Source organism: Nasonia vitripennis, chromosome 1 (genome assembly GCF_009193385.2).
Source record: "Nasonia vitripennis strain AsymCx chromosome 1, Nvit_psr_1.1, whole genome shotgun sequence".
NCBI classification, from domain to species: domain Eukaryota; kingdom Metazoa; phylum Arthropoda; class Insecta; order Hymenoptera; family Pteromalidae; genus Nasonia; species Nasonia vitripennis.
In genome coordinates this window covers 20,757,505-20,781,269 of record NC_045757.1, presented here as the reverse complement: position 1 = coordinate 20,781,269, position 23,765 = coordinate 20,757,505, and the positions used below count along the sequence as shown (strand labels likewise).

The window sequence follows — 23,765 nt, the reverse complement described above, 5'->3', positions numbered from 1 at the left end:
GTCATGTTCGTGTTAAAAACGAAATTGATACTCATAATGTGATTCCAATAATAGTTGATATTGATATTCCTTGGTATTTTTAAATTGCTTTGTACGCATTCATGTAAAAATCTTGTAAGCAGAGAAATAGAGTTTTCTTCAGATAAAAATTCACATATTGGAATATACTCATTTAATACATCTATACCAAGAGTGAATTGAAATATCACCTTACTGCATGATTTATCAGGCGCAGTAAAGGATTGAGATAATGATCCAATAAATCCAAAAACAAACATTTTATCATTGAAAAGTGATGCCAAATTAAGTGCTTCGAAGCTCCAGTAAAAAAGAACAAATGGATAAGTACAAAATTCTCTAACAGTAGATTTGTACAATGCATCATTCTTGATTCTTAATAATTGTTCCTCCACATCAAACTTTAAATTATCTTCTTGGTCTTGAGGTTTTTGATGAACTATCTGTTAAAGTAGCTTTTATGTCGAGTATCACATTGTTACGATTCTGAGCTACATATGTTTGTATATTGCGCACAGTTAGTGATCTTAGCGGATCATTTTGGTTTAAATTATTGCATATAATGATCCATACTGGATCGCTTTCTTTTTTCACTTTCCCATTGTCATCAAAAATATTATGGTTCTTTAGTTCTGCTACTCTCATTTCATGAGTAATCTTTGTTTTTGGACCACGCTTGCTCATTGTCTTACAATTATTTATTTTCTAATTAAATGAAATGAATATACGTCATTCACATATTGTTCTTAAAGTTGTGGCATGACGTATTCTTCGCGTATACATTCTGTTTGATCTGCATTACACTGAAATATAATAATAGTAAGTGTATAGAAATAAAGTATTAAGTAATCATAAGTAAAAAACAGAAGTATCATATTATTTCTAAATATACATACTTTCATTTAATATTATCGTAGACCAAGGTTTCAGTAGCCGAATTGCATTATAACACCATATATTAAACCAATTAGCACAATTAGCACCTGCACGTATTTACTAAATCCATAAAAATCCATCCATATCTCCAAAGTTGTCAAAATAGATAACTACTTTTAAGGTTATGAAAGAAGTTACTGTATAAATAATAGAATTTTACAAAAATTACAATTATTTTCTACAACAAGTAATATTACTTAACATATTTGTGGACAAAATAAAAAATAAAACCAAACAAAACCGATAACGCACTTTCCCAGAATTAATGTTGGCCACCTATGGCCATCTGTCACAAGATACTGTCGTTTCTCGATTGCTTTTTCTCGAAGCGTATTCCGCGAATGTGAAGTGAAGCACGTTGGCAATTATGAAAACTGTTCGAACCTGATTACAAAGCTGCATTGCCCACGATCTCAACTTTATTACATACTCATATATATTATATATTATTCGAAATCATAAAGAAACAGACAATATTTTGAAAAGATTTCAAACAATACAATTATATCAATCTTTGCCTAGTAAAATGCCGCGTGATTCTGAAGTGCCTCCTGAATATCTGATAAATCGATTAAAAGAATGGCAAATATTTGACAAAAAGGGAAAATTAAAAAAAAAAGAGTGATCTTGTTTGGGAAGAAATTTGAAAAGAATTAAAACTAAAAATGTCTTCAGCTTCACTATATTTATATGTATATAAAAATGAACATGGATCACGAGAAAAATTGCAAAAGCTCTTAAAAATCAAAACAAAAGAAACGATTAAATTAAAAAAACAAGATGATGATCAGGATTATCTACCAAATCCACAAATTTACACAACCACTGATTGTACAGAACTATCATTTGATATCACAATTCCTATTAATCAAGTTGTTGATAGTTGGGATGGAAAACAAAAAAGCAAAAACTGGATATCCTTTGTACGACAAGCTATATGGAACAGTCAACAATTACCTTGTATATATACTTTTAAAAATAATTATATTACAAAAGAGCATTTTAAGATTAGTGGATGGTGTAACGAATGCAGGTCTCAAATATCTGGAGAAGGAGTTCCAGTCGATGAGGACAAAATAACTTTTAAAATTAATTGTTTTGCTACGCATAATATACAACATAGAAAGAAATACAAGTGTACAGGGGCTAGAAGAATAGCAGTAAAAACAGCTTTATCAACAATGACAACTTCTCAGTACAGAGAAAAGCAACTTGCTACCTCGACCACAGATTATGAGCCACCCCATTTAAATACTTCTGGCAGCTGTCGCAAAATGCGTCAAGAAGCAGTAGATGAAAAAATAGGCTATACTGAATTCAAAAAGCAATCTATTACAAATCAGCCACTTCTTAATTTGTGTTATGTGAAAAAGTTGTCATTAGATCCTTTAAACATATATTATTGGAGCGAAAAGCAAATAAAACTATGGAATTTATTGCAAAAGAAAAGATTGCCTTTGTCATTCGACTCAACAGGAAGTTTGGTCAAAAGATATTCGTTTTATAAGGATGTTGACAAAAGCAGGCCAATATTTTACTATGTTCTAGTAATTGGCTTCGAAGGAAAAGTTGTTCCATTACTTCAAGCACTATTATCAAAACATCATGTGCCAATTATTCTTGAAATTTTTCAAAAATGGATTGAGAGCGGTGCCAAAATTCCAAAAGAAATTAGCACAGATGGTTCCCTAACACTTCAAAATGTAATTTCTATAGCTTTCAACAATATGACATATAAAGATTATAATTTATATTGTTACAAATTATTAATAAATGAAGTAAGTGAAGTACCAAAATGTTTTTACCGATCAGATGTAGCACATTTGATACGTATCATGAAAAAATGGACTTGCTTTGTAAAAGTTGACCCAAAACTCCTAAACTTCTATACACGCAGTATTGGATACTTGACTCAAATTGAATCATTAAACCAGTTTAAAGATTTTGTTATGTCAGTTGTAATAGTATCAAGTAGCACATCTATGCAGAAAAATTCTATTTGTTACCAAAAATACGTATCTTTACTGTAAATATTTAAAACTTTTAAACAAAATCTAAATGATTTTTCTATGAATAACAACGAAATAGAAAATGAAACAGAACCAGTAGCAACTATTTCCAAAGAAAATAAATTAATTGTATTTATTGATAGGCTATTTGAAAAATCTGCAAATGCATGCCGACAAGATGAAGAACTAGTCGCGTATCTCAACTTTTATTATTGTCCAGACTTTGTGTAGCCTTTTAAAGACTTGTGCTATACATTTCCATCGTGGACTAATATAATGAAAAATATTTTTACATCTCCTAACGATGTAGGAAATTCAGCAAGGTCTGAAACATTTTTTATGCACAGAAAAATTGAAGTTCCCAATCCAATAATCGTTCCAAAATTTTTGCTACAAGAGAAAACTAAAGTGGATGGAGCAACAAATTTGGCATTTACCAAGATTTCAAATGACGAAATTAATGAAAAAAGCGCCATGCAGCTGAATGTTTTGAATTTAGACTTGGAGAAATTAACAATTTTCACTGAATGTAGCATACAGAAACATGTGGAGCCTTTGGATATTTTAGAAGACTCTATGAATATGAGTAAACTTGATCCTCGCAACATTATTTCTTATGTGTCACAAGATAAAAATGATACAGAGTATTCAGAAGTACCTCAAGACTGCACTTATAATGTGTCACCAGAGAAAAATTATGTAGAGTATTCGGAAGTACCACAAGGCTGCATGAACATCAGCGGTCTGGATTTAGCTTACATTAATTGCAATATAATACCAAATTTGAAGAAATTAACAGTTCCGACTGAAGTCACAGTAAAAAAAGATATAGAGCAAATGAAAGCTGCAAAACTCTACAGATACCAGTGCATCAAGTCTTGAATCTTCATCAATAAGTTTTAAAGAAATGTCGTAGTTTAATAAAGAATGGTGGTTGTTTATCACAGAGGCAATATTTTATAGACTGCTCTACTAGATCATTGTTTTCGCAATACATGTCCATTTGACAGCATTTTTGAAATCATCACCAGTATGTACATAGAAAATAAATGTTTTCGTCAAGATGTGAATAATCAGCTTAGAAATGAACCGGTAACTGGATTATTCCATGCAATAATCGAATATTGTGTAGAATCCTTTGATTTGGATCTTCATTATAGTTCTAGGGCAAGTATTTTATACAGAAGATATAGAAATCCACAGAATAATTGTACTATCGATTGCCAGGACAACGTTACAAGTCTGTTTTTGGATTTGATGAAGCTAATACCAAGCATCGTTCAAATTTCACAATGTTCATGTGGAGTTCAAGAACAGCGCTCTGTTATCACATCTAACATAACTGCTACAGATTTTTATGTAACTAGCCTAAACAACTTAGAATCGATCATTAAGCAACGATTAATTAACAAATTAGTTTACTGTAGTTCGTGTAGAAATAAAACTGCTGTATTAACCAGTAAATTACAAAATTACCTGGCAATTGATGTCGAATTTTTACGTGAAAGAAAAAATATCACTTTAGTACAACGCACTGTAACTAATGCGATTATTAAAAAAACAAATTTGAATGAGTTGCCAAAAAAAAATGACTTTTGAAAAGAAAGCATTTGAATTAAAAGGTGTAGTGTGTTTTGAAGGCGATTACGTTAAGAACAAAAGCATTGTGCATCACAAGTCATTCATCTTACAAACTTGTATGACTGAAGAACGCAAAGGCCAGACTAAAACAAAGTGGAAACTATATGATAGCTTAGGAAGAACAATTTAAGAAATTGAGTCACCAGAAGAGGCTCTAATACTCTATTCAGCAATGATGGGATATGAATGTCGATTACTTATTTTTTGTATATCCTAAATCCCCTTTGTAAAATATATGTAATTATATGAGTCTACAGCAGTGTGAGTAGCAGATGCAGCTGTCGCATGAACAATTTGAGTTGGCTGAGAGGTACCAATTCTTGATTTTTTTGGAATAACATCCTAGACTGACTGTTACAATGCCGCTACCCTAAGCGGGTCTTGGGCGTTGTCGTCCAGATCGGACGGGTGGGTGCCTATCACCACTACACAGCGCGTCCTTAGGTTGCGGATAGAGGAACAGCCCCTGAGAAAGAGGTCAGCTGCGAATAAATTGAATAAGCAGCCGCGGACAGCCGATAGGAACAGGCGTGGATGTGATGAGCCCACACTGTCGAACGCATTCATCTAGAAACACTACGCAAGCACCACAACAACAAAAACACTTGACATTAACTCTTATCTCTCAATCTATCTCTTTCATCACACATTACAAAAATGGGCAAAAATCCTGCTGCCGAGGAGGATGCGGGAGCGATGACAACTGCCCTGAAAGGGGATGTGTAGAATGATTTGTCACCTGATCTTACGCGGTAACGATGCCAGCGAAGGCGCGCTGCCTTGCAGGGGGGCGTTAGGATGCGAGAATGAAACCGTAGTGTGTCTGACGACGAATTGACACTGTCCTCGTCAAAGTCGGAAAGCTCTCATACTTAGTTCTAGAGAGGTATGGGGGTTGCGCGCGGGTTTAACATAACATCATGGCTCAAAAAAATCAAATCCGAACCAAAAGGGACTTAAGGGTCGGAACTTGGAATGTTCGCAGTCTATACAGAGCAGGTGCGTTTAAAGAACTCGTAAAGGAAGTTGATAGGTACAATCTAGATTTGGTAGCAATACAGGAATCGCGGTGGCCAGATGGCGGAGTACTAGCATCGGGTAACTTCACGTACCTGTATGGGGCCGGGAGTGGGGGATCTCTAGGCACCGGATTTCTCGTAAGCAAAAGCATCATACATTTGGTTAAAAGTTTCAAATCCGTCAATGATAGGCTCTCGTACATCATTATCGAAGGAGAATGGTATAGATATGTATTTATTAATATACACTGTCCTACGGAGGACAAAGAAGAAGAAGCTAAGGATCTCTATTACGAAACTTTAGAGCAGGTAATCGACCAGTTCGCGTCTTACGACACAAGAATAGTATTAGGCGATTTCAATGCTAAAATAGGTAGGGAGGAAATGTTTAGGCCTACTATAGGTAAGGAAAGCCTGCACGAAGCCAGCAATGATAACGGTATTAGGGTCATAAATTTCGCGGCGGCAAAAGATCTTATAATCAAAACTACGTGTTTTAAGCACAAGAACATACACAAGGCAACGTGGACATCGCCGGACGGGGCCACACAGAACCAAATTGATCATTTCCTCATTGAAAAAAGACGTCATACTAATGTTCTTGACGTAAGGGCTTACAGAGGGGCAGATAGCGACTCGGATCACTTCCTAGTAGTAGCCAAATTAAGAGCTAGACTAGTAGCGAATCAAAATAGTAAGCGAGCAAACAAGGTGGAAAGCTTCGATATTGAGAAACTACGAGATAGAACAGAGCGAATTAGGTACCAGATAGAAATTAATAACAGGTTTCAGGCACTTGAAGAAGCAAACACATCGCCGGAGGGGAATGACGAACCGAATAGCTTATGGGGGGACATCGAAAAAACGGTAAAAGAGGCCGCGAACAAAGTACTGGGTAAAAAGAAAAAGCCAAAGAGCAAACCATGGTTTGACGAAGAGTGCGAACTCTGGTTTGAAAGGCGCAAAAAGGCTAAATTAGATAGCTTACAAAATAGAAGCGATAGGACCGTAAAAGAGTATTCTAACGCAAGGAAACAGACGAGCGCGATCTACAGAAATAAGAAGCGGGAGTATCAAAAGAATCTTATTAGGAGAATAGAAACTAACAGTAAGAAAAATAACCCCCGCGAAATGTACAGAGGGATTAACGCCATCAGAAAGGGTTTTAGGAGTAGAGCGCAATTGATGAAGGACGAAAACGGGGACCTCGTAACAAATGACAACGAATTACTGTCGCTGTGGAAAAATTATTTCGATAAATTATTAAACGTGCACGAAAATAGCGAAGAATTAGGGGACGAAATTGACACTGCTGAACCCCACGTGGAGGAACCGAGCTACCAAGAAGTAGAGGCCGCGATTAAAAAACTAAAAAACAATAAAGCCGAAGGAAATGACTCTATACCAGCTGAGTTACTCAAATATGGGGGCGTCGAGCTCACTTTCAAAATCTATAAACTAGTATGTGCCATCTGGAAAAATGAAACAATACCCGAAAATTGGAAGGAATCTATCATTATACCGATTTTTAAAAAGGGGGATAAGACAGACTGCAATAACTATAGGGGTATTTCACTTTTAGCAACGTGCTACAAAATTCTATCAAACGTAATACAAGCTAGACTCACTCCATTCGCGGAAGATATAGTAGGAGATTATCAGTGCGGATTTCGGCGCAACAGATCGACGAGCGATCAAATGTTTACCATAAGACAGTTGTTAGAGAAAAAGTGGGAATTTTGCGAAACCATACACCAACTATTTATAGATTTTAAAAAAGCGTACGATTCTATTAAGCGAAGCAAAATGTATCAAATTCTAGTACTTCTCGGTGTACCGAAAAAACTCGTGAGATTAATTCAAATATGTCTGAACGGAAGCACGGGAAAGGTCCGAGTAGGCGGTAATGTATCAGAACCCTTCATGATACGCGATGGTTTAAAACAACGGGATGGGCTCTCTACGGTGCTGTTCAACTTAACGTTAGAGTATGCCGTTAAAAAAATGCAGGTTAGCCAGCTGGGCGTAACGCTTAATGGAACAACGCAGATACTAGGCTACGCAGATGATTTGGATATACTGGGGGATTGTAGGGAAACGGTAGCAAGAAACGCGGAAATCCTCATAAAAGCGGTGGAGTATACAGGGTTAGAAGTGAGTGAATCAAAAACAAAGTACATGATTGTGGATAAGCTAGGCATCTGCAGAGGGGAGGAAGATCTCAGAGTTGGGAATTTTACTTTTGAAAAGGTTAGCGAATTCAGGTACCTGGGTACGACCATAAATGATAGAAACGAGATTAATGTCGAAATAAATAAGAGACTCCATTCGGGTAATGCTTGCTTCTACGCCGTGAGTAATTTACTTAAGTCGAGGCTGTTGTCTAAAAACGTTAAAATAAGAATATACAGGATAATAATACTGCCGGTGGTTCTGTACGGGTGCGAAACGTGGGCTCTCACTAAGCAGGCGGACAACCGTTTTAGGCTATTTGAAAATAAAGTCTTGCGAAAAATATACGGGCCGCAGAAAGATGAGAAAACCGGGAAATGGAGGAGACTACACAATGATGAGTTACACAATCTGTACGCGTCACCAAATATTAACAGAATAATAAAATCGCGCAGATTGGGATGGGCAGGGCACGTAGCGAGAATGGGAGACGACCGTACGGCAGCGCGTGTCATGAAGGGCAGGCCGATGGTAACGCGACCTCTAGGTAGACCTAGACGTAGATGGGAGAACAACGTAAAAGCGGATCTAGTAGAAATAGGACGGATGGGTGTCGATCGGAGAGGTACATCTTGGGTGGGGTTGACACAAGATAGGGCAGCGTGGAAGGCTTGCGTAGATGAGGCGATGAACTGTCGAGTTCCAAATGCCATGTAAAAAAAAAAAACATCCTAGACTGATTCACCAATTGTCCTGGCATAGGCTAAATCAGCAACAATTGGAGTTGAAACTGGCAGTACTCGGGATGGTAATGCTTTATGTGCATCTGTAATAGATTTTCTTTCCTAAAATTTTTATTGCATCCAGTTTTGGGGCACTTGTATGTACTGTCTTCGATCTTTACTCGTAAATTGCCTATGTACGTGGCGTAATCCTCTCCTAAGGCACCTGCAAAAAACAAGAGTAGATTTTTATATTTTCAGTATTTGTGGAAAAAAAATAGGAAATCTCTACTTTACTTGTGCACTCGACGTTGGATTGCATATCAAGCCTGCTTAATGCTTCAGGTTTTATCAAGACAGTTGCAGGCTCCACTTTGAAGAAAAAATTTGACGGTACGAATATCAGCCAAGTCATGTTTTTGTATCCTTTGTCAAGGTCGTTATTCACCTTCTTTTTAGAATGGTAATGGAAGAGTTCGGTTATAGTGTACTTTCGTTTCTTATCCCTCCTCTCTTGCTTGCTACCCACGTAGTTGCTGTCCTCTGAAAACTTGCCGACAGATGAAATATCTATGAGCTTGGTTATTTTGGAAGCCTTCAATATCTTGGAGTAGCTGCCATCGAAGAGCACGTTGTACTTGTCGTTGTCCAATGCAGTGTTGACTTTAGCTGGATACTTCTTGCCGTCTCCCCAGGTTGCCAGTATTCTCTCGCCCACAGCAAATTCTTTGGATTTGGGCTCCTTGTAAGATTGCAGGGCATGCAATCTGGAGCTATCCATGGGTATCCACTCGTTGAATCTGGAGCTCCACTTGTCAAAGTTAATGAGCACTTCCCTTTCAAACCAATCGATTTCTATCACTCTGGCAGAGTACCACTTTTCGTTGAAATCCATGGCCTCAAGCTTGTCTCCCATGGCAAAGTTTAGGTCTTAAATAATTGTATAGTAGTCTCTAAAATAATTGTATATAAAATATATATATATATATATATATATATATATATATATATATATATATATGAAATACTATTTGAAATCAGGATTATTTAAAAATATGTAACAAATATTCTAATTGTTTATATTCGCATGGTGGCACGCCAACAAGGTAATTATAACACCAGGTCTTGCTTTGAAATTTATTTGAAGGTCAAGGTGTATGAATTATGGGTACAGCATTATTTACATCCAAATCTTCTGAGTCTGCAGCATGTAAATTTCTAGACATTCGCTTCTTTGCTGTGTTTTGAGCTGCAAGCGTAGATGGGATTGGCACTGTTGCAGGCGATGGCATATCATATAGGATTAGCTAAAGTTTGTCTACGGTATTAAGAGGAGCTTTCTTCTTTTTATTGTTTGTACTTGCAGAGATATCGTCATCTGTATCGTATCATAGTGATAGCTCTACCTTGCAGCCATCGAGGTCCGAGATCCTGCTGATCCACGAGATTCCAAGAGTGTCTTCAGCCTTTTGACAAGAATTTTCATACCCATCACAAAGTTTAGTCCGAAGCTCGGAATCGCTTAGTGCTTCAACGGCCATGTTAAAGTTTTGCAAGATTGCTGAGCTCTGATCTTAACCAAATTCTTGATCAGTCTTCTATGTGGCTTCTATTCTATTTTATTTGTCTCTTCGGTGCTCGCGCCGACGGATTCTCTCTCAGGCAGCACTCGTTCTTCTTATTTTCCTTCTTGTTGATTCCGCAATTAATAGAATTTTTTTTATGCAATATATGCAAATCAATCGCGGAGTTCGCGGAGCTGCTGAGGTCCTAAGGATTAGTGCGCTTGGGAAAATCCCTGCGCACGTTTTATGACGGGTGGCAAAAAGGATCTTAAAGGGAGTAAAAGTGCGTCTCTCGGATTCGTGCGGAAAAACATCGAGGAAAGATTGTCAGTTATATTAGAAACTAGATTTTATTCTTTTATTTTGAATATTCGCGCTTCTAGTATGGCGGACGGTATATTTACGTAACAGTTAACGCACCATCAGCCCTAACAATGTGGCCAAAAATGGAAATCTAGGTACTTACTTACTTACTATTTAAATGACCGTGGGTTTGTACTAAACTCCGATATGCCACAATTCAGGCTTAGAGAATGGGTGCGTTCCAATAGGCAAATACAAAAATAGGAAAACTGAGAGTTGGAATTGTAGGTTATGAGGTTTATGGCGGGGCAATTTAAAAAGGTTATGGTCTAAATTTTCATGTTGCATTTTTTGATTAAAAATTCTGTTAGAAAATTTGCTGTTTTTTCTTGAGGATTTTTGAGAATCTCTTCAATCGAGTGGGTAGGAATTGTCTTTTTATATTTTTTGCAATATCTAGCTATTTTCTTGATTAGAGAGGGTCTACTGTCGTTATATAGGGGACAGTGCTAAGTGATATGATTGATGTCTTGATATGGATCACCACATTGTGGGCATTCTGGAGATTCACACATATTTTTCCTCAATAGACTGGCAGCTGAGCTGTTGAGCAGTGGTTGGAACGAATCCTGTTGACAGTGTAATGTATTCCCTTGGAGCATTAATCTTAGCGAACCAGGGCTTGTTTTGGTCTTCTTTGAAAAAATGAGTGAAGTAATAGTTGCCTTTGTAGGATCTTTGGTTCTTCAGTAAATTGGAGTGGTTGAGAGTAATTTTTTTTTATAGGTTCCAAAAAGTCTGTGTAATGTAAAAATAAGTGTAGATTAATGCCTGTATCAGAGGTTTCTTTAGCGTAATTGTCAACGGTTTCATTTTGTTCGATGTCCATGTGTGCAGGGATACAAGAGAGAGAGAGAGAGAGAGAGAGAGAGAGAGAGAGAGAGAGAGAGAGTGATGTTTATGTTTTTTGAACGACTTTGATAGAGTACAGTTTTAATATCAAGTATTATGTGAGATGTTTACTTAGATTTTATAGGTGAGTATTTTTCTATAGCTGTCAGAGTGCTGAGAGAGTCAGTGAATATAGTGGCTTCAGGTACATTTAAGGCAATTATGTATTTGATAGCTAGCAGAATGGCTGTGGCTTTTGCAGTGTAAATAGAAGCGAGTGAGAAAACTTTGTATTGTTGATACTCTTCTTTAGATGGAGTGAATAAGGACAGACCCGCATATTCTTTGTTCTCCATTTTTGAAGCACCAGTAAAAATTGTGAGTTGGTTGTTGAGGATATTATGAAAAATGTTGTTGAATACTTCAGGAGAATTGTCAGATGTTTTGATTATTCTTCCTGATTCTAAATCTATGTTGTGTCTTGATATAATAGATTGATAATCATATTCGTAGGGTAGAGGGACATCATGGGTTTCCAATTTGTTGAGTGTTAATTCAGATAGCTCCCGGTATGACTTAATTAATCTGAACTTAGTAAACGTTCTGTAGGGATCCCTGATTTTAATTAGAGAGTCAAGGTGTTGTAGCTTATCAAGTATGAGTGAGTTTTTGCAAGTGAGTAATCTAAGGGTAAAATTATCTGATAGGTGTTGGAGTCTTGAGTCGACACTTGGGATTTTTGCTTCTGAATGAAGGACGTTGATTGGAGTTGAGATTCTATAGCCTAGTGCGAGTCTTATGGCTTGATTCTGGATTTTATTTACTTTGTCTCTTAGAGACTGTCTGGAAATAAAGCCCAGAAAGAGTCCGTATTCGAAAGATCTTCTGACAAGTGCTTTATATACGTTCAGTAGTACTTGGGGGTGTCCACCCCACCAGGTGCCTCTTAGGTATTTGATGATATTTAGGAGTTTAGTTGCTTTGCCTATGGTGGATATTGCGTGATCATTCCATGTTAGTTGATAATCTAGTATCAAGCCTAGATATTTGACTGTTTCTGATGGTGCTATAATGGTTTCATTAAAAGAGAGCTTATAGTGAGCGAGTGAATTATAGTGAGATTTGGAAAAGATTATAAAGTTTTCTAATTTCTTGAGAATTGATAGAACTACTGTTTAGGGGTGAATTCTGTTTAGATTTAGAGAGAATCTCGTTAGATTTGTTTAGCATTTTCTGGGTGAGTTCTTTAACATTCTCAGCTATGCGTCTATTTTTGGGGAGTTAAGTGATTTTTTTCTTTGTATTTTGTGTTGGAGGTTTACGTTCTCACTCTCGCTATCACTAGTTTCCATTCTATCCTGACTCGTCTCGTTATTAAAACGGGGGTAGATGTTTGAATTTAAATTCTGTCCGTTGAGATTCGACATGGCTGTGAGGCTTTGGAGCCCCGACGGGCCCACCTCGTTTGGATTCTACTTTTTTAGGTTAGATAACTTTAAATAACTGTTCTTGAGCATCTATAGTCTTAATTTGGGAAATTAATATCTAAAAGGGTAACTTGGGTGGGTTCAATGAATTCTCGATATTGATTACCTATTGGAACTTATAATTAATTGAGTAAAGAAGAAATCTACAGGAGGAGTGAAAAACAGCGTGTGTCTCAGGCATCCCCTCGGCCATTTTTTTCGGAAACCTAGGTAGGTTGTAATTTTAGATTTTCGCGGCGAAATTAAATCAAAATTTATAACCTACCTAGGTTTCCATTTTTGGCCACTAGTTGACACTAATGGTGCGTTAACAAGGCGAATATGCATTTACAACATTTTTCGTCATCACTTGTATACTCTGAAGTGAGTAAAGTCTAAAGAGCAGTCTGATATTCCAATAGCAATCCCCAAATTCCCTAGATTATGGCGGAATTGAATTTGGATACTATTATTCTCGAATAAAATTTAAATTTGAACAATAAGCTAAAGTAATTTTAGCGTTTTTGCATACATAGCATAAATAAAAGAAAATGAATTATTTCAGATTGTTGAATGTGTACATTTTTATTGTATTAATACACTTTGATTATTTTTAAAATTAATAATAGTTTTATATTATAATCAATGATTATAAAATATTAAAGTTACTTCTAATGTAATTTTACAATGCTCAGCAGATGGAATTGTAACTTTTCAAGTCTGTGATTTATGTTATAAGAGTCTTATGAAATAAAATTCATTCAATGATTTCAGTCACTTAAATTACAAAAACTGTCATCTCAAATATTTTCGTCATATTTACAAAAACTAATTTTTCAAAATTTTGATATTACATTATTTATATCTTAAAAATATCTCCATATGAGTTTTTTTTAATCAAAAATATGTCTATTTTACAATATTAAACTTGACCAATGTAAATATACAAAAATGTAAATTACACTTTATACAACTTTAATAGCCAAACTTTTCATTAAGACTAGTCTTTCCATCGCCACTTTGATTCTCTGGAGGAACCCATGTACTATAATCTTCTCTAAATTCATCTTCATCATAACCTTTTTGTAATTTCTTTGTAGCTTTTTCCATTCTTTGCTGATTTCGTTTCTGGTTTCTCTTTTTTCTTTTTAAATTATCTTTTTCCACTTCTTCTTCTGCTTCGCTGTCAGATTTTGAAATATGTTCTGTTATTGTTGTTTTTGATTTTAAACTCTCATTTTCCTCAATATTTTTTGCATCAGTTTTGGTTTCATCATTTTCTTTTATGTCCTGTAACCTGTCGTTGACTTCATCATTTTCACTTTGTTCTATATTTTCATCTTCTTCTGCTGATTTTGATAATGCTTCACACTTCTAGAACAGTATTTTTAGTTTAATAAAAAGTAAGATATATTTTTGTTATTGCTATAATAGTAATAAAAATTTAACTAACCTTTTTGGAGATTTTTATACTCTTTTTACATCCAATAACTGATTTTAAATCCTTATAATCTTGTTTTGACTTCTTTGCAATAGTCGGAACATGAGGTTTTAGAGGTGGCAGATTAGCTGGTTTAGCTATATTTATTAGCTTTAATAGCTGCATTTCTTCCTTCCGTAAATTAAGAAGTTCTATTTTCATTTTCCTAATTTCAGTTTTGTCAAGAGCTGCTGAATCTAGTGTTGACATAAATGCATCTAAAGCATCTTCATTAGAATCATTTAATTCATCTTGCTTTGATTTATGTAAAGCGATTGTATGTTCTATGGTTGTAATTTTTTCAGCCACCTTTGAATGTTTCTCTAGCTAAGAATAAATATAAAATTGTAATATATCAAAAAAATTATTTTCAAAGTAAATAATTTCTTATGCATACAAACCAATGAATCATATGTTTCAGCTTTGGTATCCAGCTTTCCTGCCATTCTCATTCTCTGTTCACGTTTCTTCTCTACTGTTCCAGTTCTATCCAAGAAATTATCTTCATCCGAATCATAATAATCCTCTTCTTCCCAATTTCTAGTCTTTCTTTTTCTAGCTTCTGCAAACACAGAGAAAAAAAATGTATCATGGCATTCTGTGATAAGTAAAAATACTCTTAACAAAAGATTAAATTTCATTATTTTGTGCCTTACCATGGTTTGCCTGTCTTAAAAGTCCATAACGATCCAAAACTCTACACGCCTCTAAAGCACATTGAATGACAGCTTCCTTTTTCTTGCCAGCTACAAGTGCTTCAGCTCGAACTGTTCTCCCTGCTGTATTATCTATGGGTAAGCTAAAAAAATGAACAATTCATCAATATTTTAATCCTAAATATATTTCAAATATGTATATTTTTGTTGTGAATTAAAAAATGCATTGTATAAATAAAACAGAAGTGCTCAAAATAACAGCCAAATTTGAAATTATGGACTACTTACTCCACCCAACACAAAAATTTTCCGATGCCTTTATCTTCTGTCTGATATTGCAAATCATATCCTTCTCTTTCAAACCACCCACGTAAGGTTTTCTTAGGATCATCTAAAAATAGCTCTTCATTGTTAGTTTGGGCATATGGATTTTCTGTCAAATCAGTCTCTTCATCAGCATCCTCTCCCATTCCCCAATCAATGCCTTCATTCTCTTCTTTCTCTTTTCTTAATCTTTCTTCTTCTTCCTCTTGCAGTAATCTTAATTTTTCTGCTTCCTCTCGTTCATTTAATTCACGTTTTCTCATTTCCTTCAACTCAGTTACAGAAAGGTCAGATTCTTCTTCTTGATCACATGGTGGGGCCTTAACAATAAATTTTCGTTGACTGCAACCAAATCTGATCATATGACCACCTTGAACACGTACATAGACCTTAGGTCTTATACGATTTCCATTCCAAAATGTTCCATGTGTACTTCCCAAATCGTAAACATACATGCCTTTTCCATTTTTTTCATCCCCATTGGCTCTGTATTGAAAAACAGCATGGTATCGAGATATTGTCGGATGAGCCATAGACATATCACAATTGGGTAAACGTCCAACAACATGATAATTTTTATCTGTTAAATCGATTACTTCTAAAATAAGACCTGATTTTAAGACCTCTAGTTCGTAACCATTTTCTGGTGGGCCACTCCATGTTGGCTCAACATAAGGTACGGTTGTCTTCTCTTTTGGAGATTCTACTATTATATCAGGCTTATTTGGTTTATGTATCACAGGCAAAACTTCACTTTTTATGTTAACTGATTGTTCTTCAGGATGTTTGTCTTTATCAGTCACAGCATCTTCTTGTGTAAGTGTTCTCACTTTTGTAGGATGACCTTTACGTGGCCCAATAAGTAATACAGGTTTCTTAAATGTGTCTTTCGATGAATTATTTAAACTAGCATTACTAGTCACAGTAGCTTTGTCGTCTGGAACTTGATATTTACAATCATCAGAGTTTTCATTTAATTTTTCATATTTCATTTAAATTTGCAATTATTCGAAGTAGAGTAATAATTAAATATTTTAATATTAGTACAAGCACTTATAACTTAAACTGCTATTCTTACCATTGTTAGTTCGATCAAGTTCCATTTTCTCCATTGGTAGACAGACTCTTTCCGAGTTTTCCTGCATCTTACTTTGTTTGGATAAATTAATTTATCCTTACTGAATCCTCACGCTAATACCACGCACATTAAAGAACATAAACAAGATAACCTTAAAAAACGGTTCGCGGTATAGCACTATAACAAGCGGCGGTTCTATATATACTTATAGAAGTGTGTTCGGTACGTGACAGAGCAATAGCACAGTCAGCTGATTGGTTCAATTGTTGTGACCACGTGACCAAAGACGAATAAGCCGGCAACCTCGGCACACAGACACGCTATATAGATATATAGCAGATACACTATTGCTCAAATCAACATTCATATCGTATTATTCAAAAATATTAGTGATTTTGAAGGAAAATACGAATTAAAATTTCATAAATATATGAAACATAAGACTGATTGATATTGTGATCATGATATTGAAAATTCACCAATGTTTGCAGCAACGTAAGTTTATAAAACACAACAATATTTACGAAAAATTAACCTTTAAATGTATTTTTTAGAGCTTCTAGCTTGTTCAAAAAAGATGTTAGTATGTAAGTCTACAAAAGGACAAATTTCAACATCAAGTTCAGTATTAGCATTACCCCCTAACAGCGTAATGTATGTTTTTGATCGTAATGCCAAACTTCTGCAAAGAGAACGTGCTGCTAAAGCAGAGGATGTAAATGTTTATGACTATCTTAAAGATGAGATTGGATATAGACTCTCAGATAGAGTATTTGATATCAAAAGGAAATTTAATAAAGCTCTAGATCTAGGATGTGGTCGAGGTCATATTTCAAAGTATATTTTAAATGACTCTGTTGACGAGCTTATTTTGGCTGATTTGAGTCCAAGTTGGTTAGAGCAAGCACAAACTACTGAAGGTATCAAAGTTGTAAAAAAAGTTCTCGATGAAGAAGAGTTTTCAATGGAACCAAATAGTTTAGACTTTGTTATCAGTTGTTTAAGTTTGCATTGGGTGAATGATTTACCTGGATGTTTTCAACGTATAATGAATAGTCTGAAAAAAGATGGTGTATTTATGGCTGCAGTATTTGGTGGTGATACCCTCTATGAATTACGGTCAGTAAAAGTGCAAAAATAATATACTTTGATCTGACAAAATTTAAAAATTTTCTCGACTGATATTTTTTAGTGGTTCATTACAATTGGCAGAATTAGAAAGGGATGGAGGAATCTCACCACATATTTCACCATTTACAGAAATAAGAGATATTGGAAGTTTATTGACAAGAGCAGGATTTGCTATGCAAACAATAGACACAGATGAAATTGTTATCGGATACCCATCAATGTTTGAACTTATGTGGGATTTGAAAGGTATATTGCTTTGTTTATACTTACATGTACACTATTTAATGTTTACCCAAACAAATACGGAAATCAATTATTCATATTTTCTTGAAATAAAATAAGGAATGGGAGAAAGTAATGCAGCGAGAAATCGAAGTTTACATTTAAAGAGAGATACTTTATTAGCTGCTTCAGCTATTTATGATCAACTCTATGGTAAAATCAAAGAGGAAGATGGTAGTAGGTACATCCCAGCTACTTTTCAGATTATTTATATGGTTGGCTGGAAGCCTGATGCATCTCAACCAAAACCTATTGAGCGAGGAAGTGGGGAAATTTCATTAAAAGACATTTACAGGATTGATGAAATTGTTAAGCAGAAAACAAAAGTAAAACTTACTGATGAAGATAAGTAATTTTCTTATAATATACAGATCTAAAAACCAAGTGTAAATAATGTACAAAATATTGAATATAATTTATTTCATTGTTACAAATAAAGTCTCTTCTTTTTTTATAATTAACACAAATATCTGTATAATTTTGTTGACATTGAAAAAAAAAACTTATTTACAATAGTATTTAATAGCGAAATTTACCATTACAATCATTCAGATTTAACATTATCTTTGTGCTTTACAACTCCCCTTTCAATAAGTTCTGGAATTTCCACTGCAAGCCATGGTCCCAGCTAAAAAGTAAAATACTTCAAATTAGATATCATGTAAAATATCAAAAGTCATTGGGTAATTTGATGATTGTTTATAGAACATTTTCGTTGTTTGACTTATCATTGATTTATTGTAATTGTCTACTATAAATTATTAATATAGAGATATACTCACACCAAGTGCCATTGCATGACCAATACCAAATTTGGGGACATTTCTTGCCCACAAAGGTTTAAAGTGATCTGTTAAACAAATTTTTCCTCCTCTGTACATTTTAGCAGTTTTTCCATCAAGTTCAGGCAGCGCTATTTCAGGTGCTGTTGTTGGATAAGTTACTGGAATCTATGAGATTTTCATAAACATCAATCTTTTGTATGTAAAAAATTAAAACTCTATAGTCCTGTACTGTTACTTACGTCAAATTCAATATCAAACTCGTACTTTAGTAGATTGTGAATGTACCAACATTTACCAAACCACTTGGTACCCTGCTCATTAGATTGTAAACGAAACCAGTCATTGTCAGCTTTTTTGTTGTTTTCTACATACTAAAAAAATTTGTATCAATCCTCACTAATTTGATTATTAATGATTAAAGTTAACAATAACACTTTCCCACATTTATTTGCAAATTTCAGCAAATTGTTGAATAAAGCATAGGGTTAGTCATAAGAAAGAGACACCATATGGTAGAAGCTCCGTTTTACAAACATAATTGTTACTCACTTTTATCAATGAAAGGTACTCCTCCTTTAACCTTTGGCTCCAGGCCTCGCTGTCGCGTGGTCCGGCTTTTGTTTTCAGCAGTGGAATGCTGCTGAGCGTTTTTCTCGTCGACTCGTCTACCATTTTCGCACGTTTCGTTGACGTCTCATGCGGAACTCCTGTATCAAATCTCGCTGGCCAGCGTTTTCGAATTAAACGCACACTTGTACTCCGAAAAACATCTATGGAACACGACAGCTGTGCTGGTACTATAATTACAAACACAGTGTGGCACAGGTCAGTGTCAGTGTACCTATATGCGTGTCACCGCGTATAAGAACCGAATGACGATCAAAACAGTGGGAACTGTGGGAAGTGTACTCCAAAATACATTTTGGAGCAATGATTTTTATCAGCAATTCGGTAACCTACAGTAAAATTAAGTTACGAACATTTAGAAATCTCTTGTATCAGTACAAAAATCATAAGTACAGAAACATTTCTAGATCAATATCTGAAGCGTTACAAAGTTTTTATTAAATATATTTTTACAATCGTGACCGTCAACCTCTGATGGCTGTGAATTTGTGTGACTGACCAGAAAATTGACACCGAACAGACTGAAACAGCCACTGGTGAATTTGCGATCATACCTCAATCTCAAACCTCATCAGGTCAAACTGGACATCAACGATGTAATCCATATCACATGTATATACCTATATGTATAGACCAGTTCGCGACGGATTATATGCGGTACATATATACACGGTACAGCACATACAGCACATACGGCACACTGCTGACTGCACAGTAGGTAGTAATGGTGATCAGCCGTTACATTCTTCCTCCAATAGAAACTCACAGTAGGGTTATTATCTTTTTCTTCCGCTCATTTCTCCGCCAACTGTAATACTTGATGAAAACTTCAGTGTCTCGAATCGACCCCAACTAAGGTCACAACACGTGAATCACCTTGTTTGCCTGGTCTAGAGCTCGTGTGCTTGCCGGCACGCAATTACGCCCTGATATTTGTCAACTTTTTATACATGAACTAGCGCGGAAATTATCGAAGATGGGGCAGCACGTTTCCAGGACGGATTTCGAATGGAGCTGTACCGAGGAGCCGCATGCGAGCCGGCGAAAAATTATTTTGGGTAAGTGTACTTTCTCCTTTACTGCCTATATTTTATTCTGCAATGTTCGTTCGGCACCTATTTGGTTAAGTGACGTCATTTACAGTTAGAAATCGTGACTACTCTATATTTTACCGTTTTTCCAGAAAAATATCCACAGATCAAGAAGCTATTTGGCTATGATCCTAACTTTAAATGGGTGGTAACTGGCATGGTGCTAGTACAATTTGCATCTATGTTCATCGTGAAGGACTTGAGTTATCCAATGCTTTTCCTAATGGCTTATTGCTTTGGTGGGGTGATTAATCATTCCCTCATGCTTGGTATGTTTATTGATTATTCATTTCTTGCCATTTCCAACATGCAATGTTATTTGATAGGGTTATCATAGAAGTTGTACAAGTCTTCTGATTTTGTATGCTTTCATGTTTGATATAAAGATCTGATTAATAATGCATATTGTTATTCTTATAAAGGAAAAATTTTAATCTTAAAAAAATAAACACCTCTCAAGTATTTCATTATCACTCCAATTCCAAAGAACTCAATCTAACAATCTAATGTTATAAAATAAAATTTATACACATTTTATAAAAAATTTACTTTTTTCACAGCTGTTCATGAAATTGCACACAATCTTGCATTTGGTCACTCTAGACCAATGGCTAATAAACTTTTTGGATTTTTTGCAAATCTTCCCATAGGCATTCCAATTTCAATTAGTTTTAAAAAGTATCATTTAGAACATCACAGAGTATGTACATCTATACAAAAAATCAAACTATATCAAACTATACTCAAAATCTATACTAACATGACATTTGCTTTTTAGTATCAAGGAGATGAAAAATTGGATACTGATTTGCCCACTTTGCTGGAAGCAAAACTATTTTGCACAACACTAGGAAAGTTTTGCTGGGTATTACTGCAACCATTTTTTTATTCGTTTCGGCCACTGGTTGTCTATCCCAAACCTCCAACCTTTCTAGAATATGTTAATTTAGTTATACAACTTGCCTTTGATGCGTTTGTGTGGTACTTCTTTGGTAAGTTGTTTATGTTTTTCTTTTATATCTTACGAATACACCCATGGCAAAAAAATGTACTACTAGTAATTTATTTCCAGGTGGTAAAGTTTTGCTGTATTTCATTTGCGGAGGTGTAATGGCAATGGGACTACACCCTGTTGCAGGTCATTTTATATCTGAACATTATATGTACAAAAAGGGATATGAAACATACAGTTATTATGGTCCTCTCAATTTTATCACATTCAATGTTGGATATCATAATGAACATCACGATTTCCCAGCAGTACCTGGCTCAAGACTTCCCGAAGTATGTTTAATTTATGCATAGTATTCTTTTGATCATTTTAGAATCCATAATGTTGTTATCCTTTCTAGGTAAGGAAAATTGCTGCAGAATTTTATGACACATTGCCACACCATGATTCTTGGGTATCAGTTTTGTATGACTTTGTGATGGATCCGGATATAGGTCCTTATGCCCGCATGAAGCGAAAACATAGAGGACTGACTTCCTGAATGTCGCTGCGTTAACCGTGAAATTGTTTCGGACGATTATACCATAAGCAATTTTCTAAAGAAAAAAATGTATCTTTGCAAGCATTTACAAAATTTACAGGATTATTAGACGATCAAATATTAACGTTTAAATAAGTTAATCAAAAATATAAATAATGTCAATATGAACTTTGCGATGCATCAAATCTGACTATGCCTTCAACTTGAAGGATACCTTAACTTGCTGTTTATACGGACAAGAAATATGTAAAAACTACAGAAATAACTTGTCTGTATTATGTGAAAGTATTATAGCGCTATTTTTACGGGTTTTTTTCTGGTAATGATACTGGAATATTCCTGGTGGAAATATTGTTTGTCCCGATAGACAATTTAATCTTTCATCGTCATTTACATAAAGCTAAATAACTCAACATTTATACATGAATTAAGATAAATTCAGTTTCCATCAAGGAGTTAAATAAATAAATATATATATAACTTTTGCCTTTTATACATAGATTCTAGTCACACATGTCAGGCAATATATTTTTTTGAATATTTTTTATAAAAAGCCATGTTTGTTGCTAAAGAAATAGTACTAAACCATCTCAATGTTCTCTGTTTGCCAAACTTTATTTACATTAAAGGTTTAAACAAGTATTCAAATGTTCAATTTCATCTCAAGGCAGATCTGTCAGAAATAGCGTTTTTTCCGTATATAAAGAAATGCTACGTATGTATACTTATAATGGTAAATGTTTTATTTTTATACAAAATGCCCAAACTGTTCGGAATGAATGTTCAATTATTGGACTAAACTAATCTGTGATTAATGATGAAATGGATTTAAATATATTTTGAGCATGAAAGTTGTACAAAGCCATTTACAAATAAAAATTTTGTTACAAAAATTAATTGCTTTACTGTTACTAATGTTAGTTACAAATTTATCTAATAGATATATCTATCAAAATGTATGTAAATACTAAAGTATTTTAAAACGTTGTATTTGGATAAATAATATATGGTCAGCAATATTAAATTTCTCAATTTCTTTACAGCTCTATTTATTGCGTTACATAAAATAAACGAGAAATTTTGATATACAATATGTTACATACAGATGTGTAACAATAATAAGTAATGAATTATCGCTGATCATTTTTTAATACGGTCTTTTTTATTTGTTTGTAAAAAGGTAATACCTAAAATGAGAACATTTAGCTGAAGTATAAACATTAAATATTTCAAAGTCGTACAATTTCTATAACTTTGTATACAAAAAGTCTTACATTGATCGGTATTAATATTTTGGACAAAATTAAGCTGCCTGATGATGAAAGACGATTGCTTTCACGTCACAAATAATATATTGTTACAATAAAGTAAAAATTTATTGCAACTATGCTATTATATACATTACTACTGAAAAAATCATGCGAATGTTTTATAAACCCATGAGCTATAACTCAAATAATTTTTTAATTAGCTAGTTATAGCATCACTCTTTGTACGCAACAATAATTGTGTGTATGTACGACTCCTATTTTGATGGGTGTTTAAATGAGTTGAGGTTTATCCCTATATAAAAAAGTTATGACCGGATGAAGTGAAGCCAAGAATGGGTCAATATGATTGGCTCATGTAGTGCGCATGCGTCAAAAGTATCGTTAGAATTTTTTGATTTGTTTTTGATTTCTAAAATTGATTCTAATATTAAAAATTCCCTATATAAAAAAAGTCATGACCGGATGAAGTGAAACCAAGAATGGGTCAATATGATTGGCTCATGTAGTGCGCATGCGTCAAAAGTATCGTTAGAATTTTTTGATTTGTTTTTGATTTCTAAAATTGATTCTAATATTAAAAATGTAATATAATACTATAATACATATCAAATTATAATTTGTGTATTTATAATATTCTAGAGGCATTCTACTCTCGAGACTATTCTATTCTCGAGGCATAACCTTAACATTTTAAAAGGAAGTTGGCGACGAAACCGCGGCAATTTTGAAATTTATATGAGCGCGAAATGAATCATATATTGTAAAGTTTGATATATTTCCGTAATAGAAAACAAATATTAAAAAT

General features: G+C 34.6%; 5 protein-coding genes across 7 annotated transcripts; 2 read left to right on the top strand and 3 right to left on the bottom strand.

Annotated features, from left to right (window-relative positions):
• Positions 1-8,528: 8,528 nt before the first annotated feature.
• Positions 8,529-9,467, bottom strand: LOC107981974 (PHD finger protein 20). The gene is made up of 2 exons (XM_016988966.2): positions 8,815-9,467; positions 8,529-8,743 (listed from the first exon to the last, which is right to left on the bottom strand). Exons 1-2 carry the CDS (start codon positions 9,431-9,433, stop codon positions 8,559-8,561), a joined length of 804 nt encoding a protein of 267 aa, XP_016844455.2. The 5' UTR covers positions 9,434-9,467; the 3' UTR covers positions 8,529-8,558.
• A 3,834-nt stretch (positions 9,468-13,301) lies between these two features.
• On the bottom strand, positions 13,302-16,484 carry LOC100116827 (kanadaptin). Of its 2 annotated transcripts, none has more exons than XM_001601175.6 (6): positions 16,281-16,484; positions 15,167-16,145; positions 14,879-15,021; positions 14,624-14,784; positions 14,196-14,549; positions 13,302-14,116 (listed from the first exon to the last, which is right to left on the bottom strand). In XM_001601175.6, exons 1-6 carry the CDS (start codon positions 16,345-16,347, stop codon positions 13,718-13,720), a joined length of 2,103 nt encoding a protein of 700 aa, XP_001601225.2. In that variant the 5' UTR covers positions 16,348-16,484; the 3' UTR covers positions 13,302-13,717. The 2 variants fall into 2 exon arrangements, with proteins under 2 accessions (XP_001601225.2, XP_016844446.1); XM_016988957.3 differs by having other exon boundaries at positions 15,167-16,139.
• A 110-nt stretch (positions 16,485-16,594) lies between these two features.
• On the top strand, positions 16,595-18,160 carry LOC100116856 (arginine-hydroxylase NDUFAF5, mitochondrial). The gene is made up of 4 exons (XM_001601194.6): positions 16,595-16,775; positions 16,835-17,399; positions 17,473-17,657; positions 17,754-18,160. Exons 1-4 carry the CDS (start codon positions 16,742-16,744, stop codon positions 18,044-18,046), a joined length of 1,077 nt encoding a protein of 358 aa, XP_001601244.1. The 5' UTR covers positions 16,595-16,741; the 3' UTR covers positions 18,047-18,160.
• On the bottom strand, positions 17,788-20,062 carry Ufc1 (ubiquitin-fold modifier conjugating enzyme 1). 2 transcript variants are annotated; one of them, XM_032598036.1, is made up of 5 exons: positions 19,028-20,062; positions 18,718-18,849; positions 18,476-18,643; positions 18,031-18,321; positions 17,788-17,942 (listed from the first exon to the last, which is right to left on the bottom strand). In XM_032598036.1, exons 1-4 carry the CDS (start codon positions 19,148-19,150, stop codon positions 18,238-18,240), a joined length of 507 nt encoding a protein of 168 aa, XP_032453927.1. In that variant the 5' UTR covers positions 19,151-20,062; the 3' UTR covers positions 17,788-17,942; positions 18,031-18,237. The 2 variants fall into 2 exon arrangements, with proteins under 2 accessions (XP_032453927.1, NP_001153342.1); NM_001159870.1 differs by lacking the exon at positions 17,788-17,942 and having other exon boundaries at positions 18,028-18,321; positions 19,028-19,275.
• Positions 19,756-22,586, top strand: LOC100116927 (sphingolipid delta(4)-desaturase DES1). Its single transcript, XM_032596087.1, has 7 exons — positions 19,756-19,872; positions 19,939-20,163; positions 20,289-20,465; positions 20,757-20,896; positions 20,975-21,188; positions 21,269-21,480; positions 21,549-22,586. Exons 2-7 carry the CDS (start codon positions 20,082-20,084, stop codon positions 21,687-21,689), a joined length of 966 nt encoding a protein of 321 aa, XP_032451978.1. The 5' UTR covers positions 19,756-19,872; positions 19,939-20,081; the 3' UTR covers positions 21,690-22,586.
• The last annotated feature ends 1,179 nt before the right edge of the window (positions 22,587-23,765 follow it).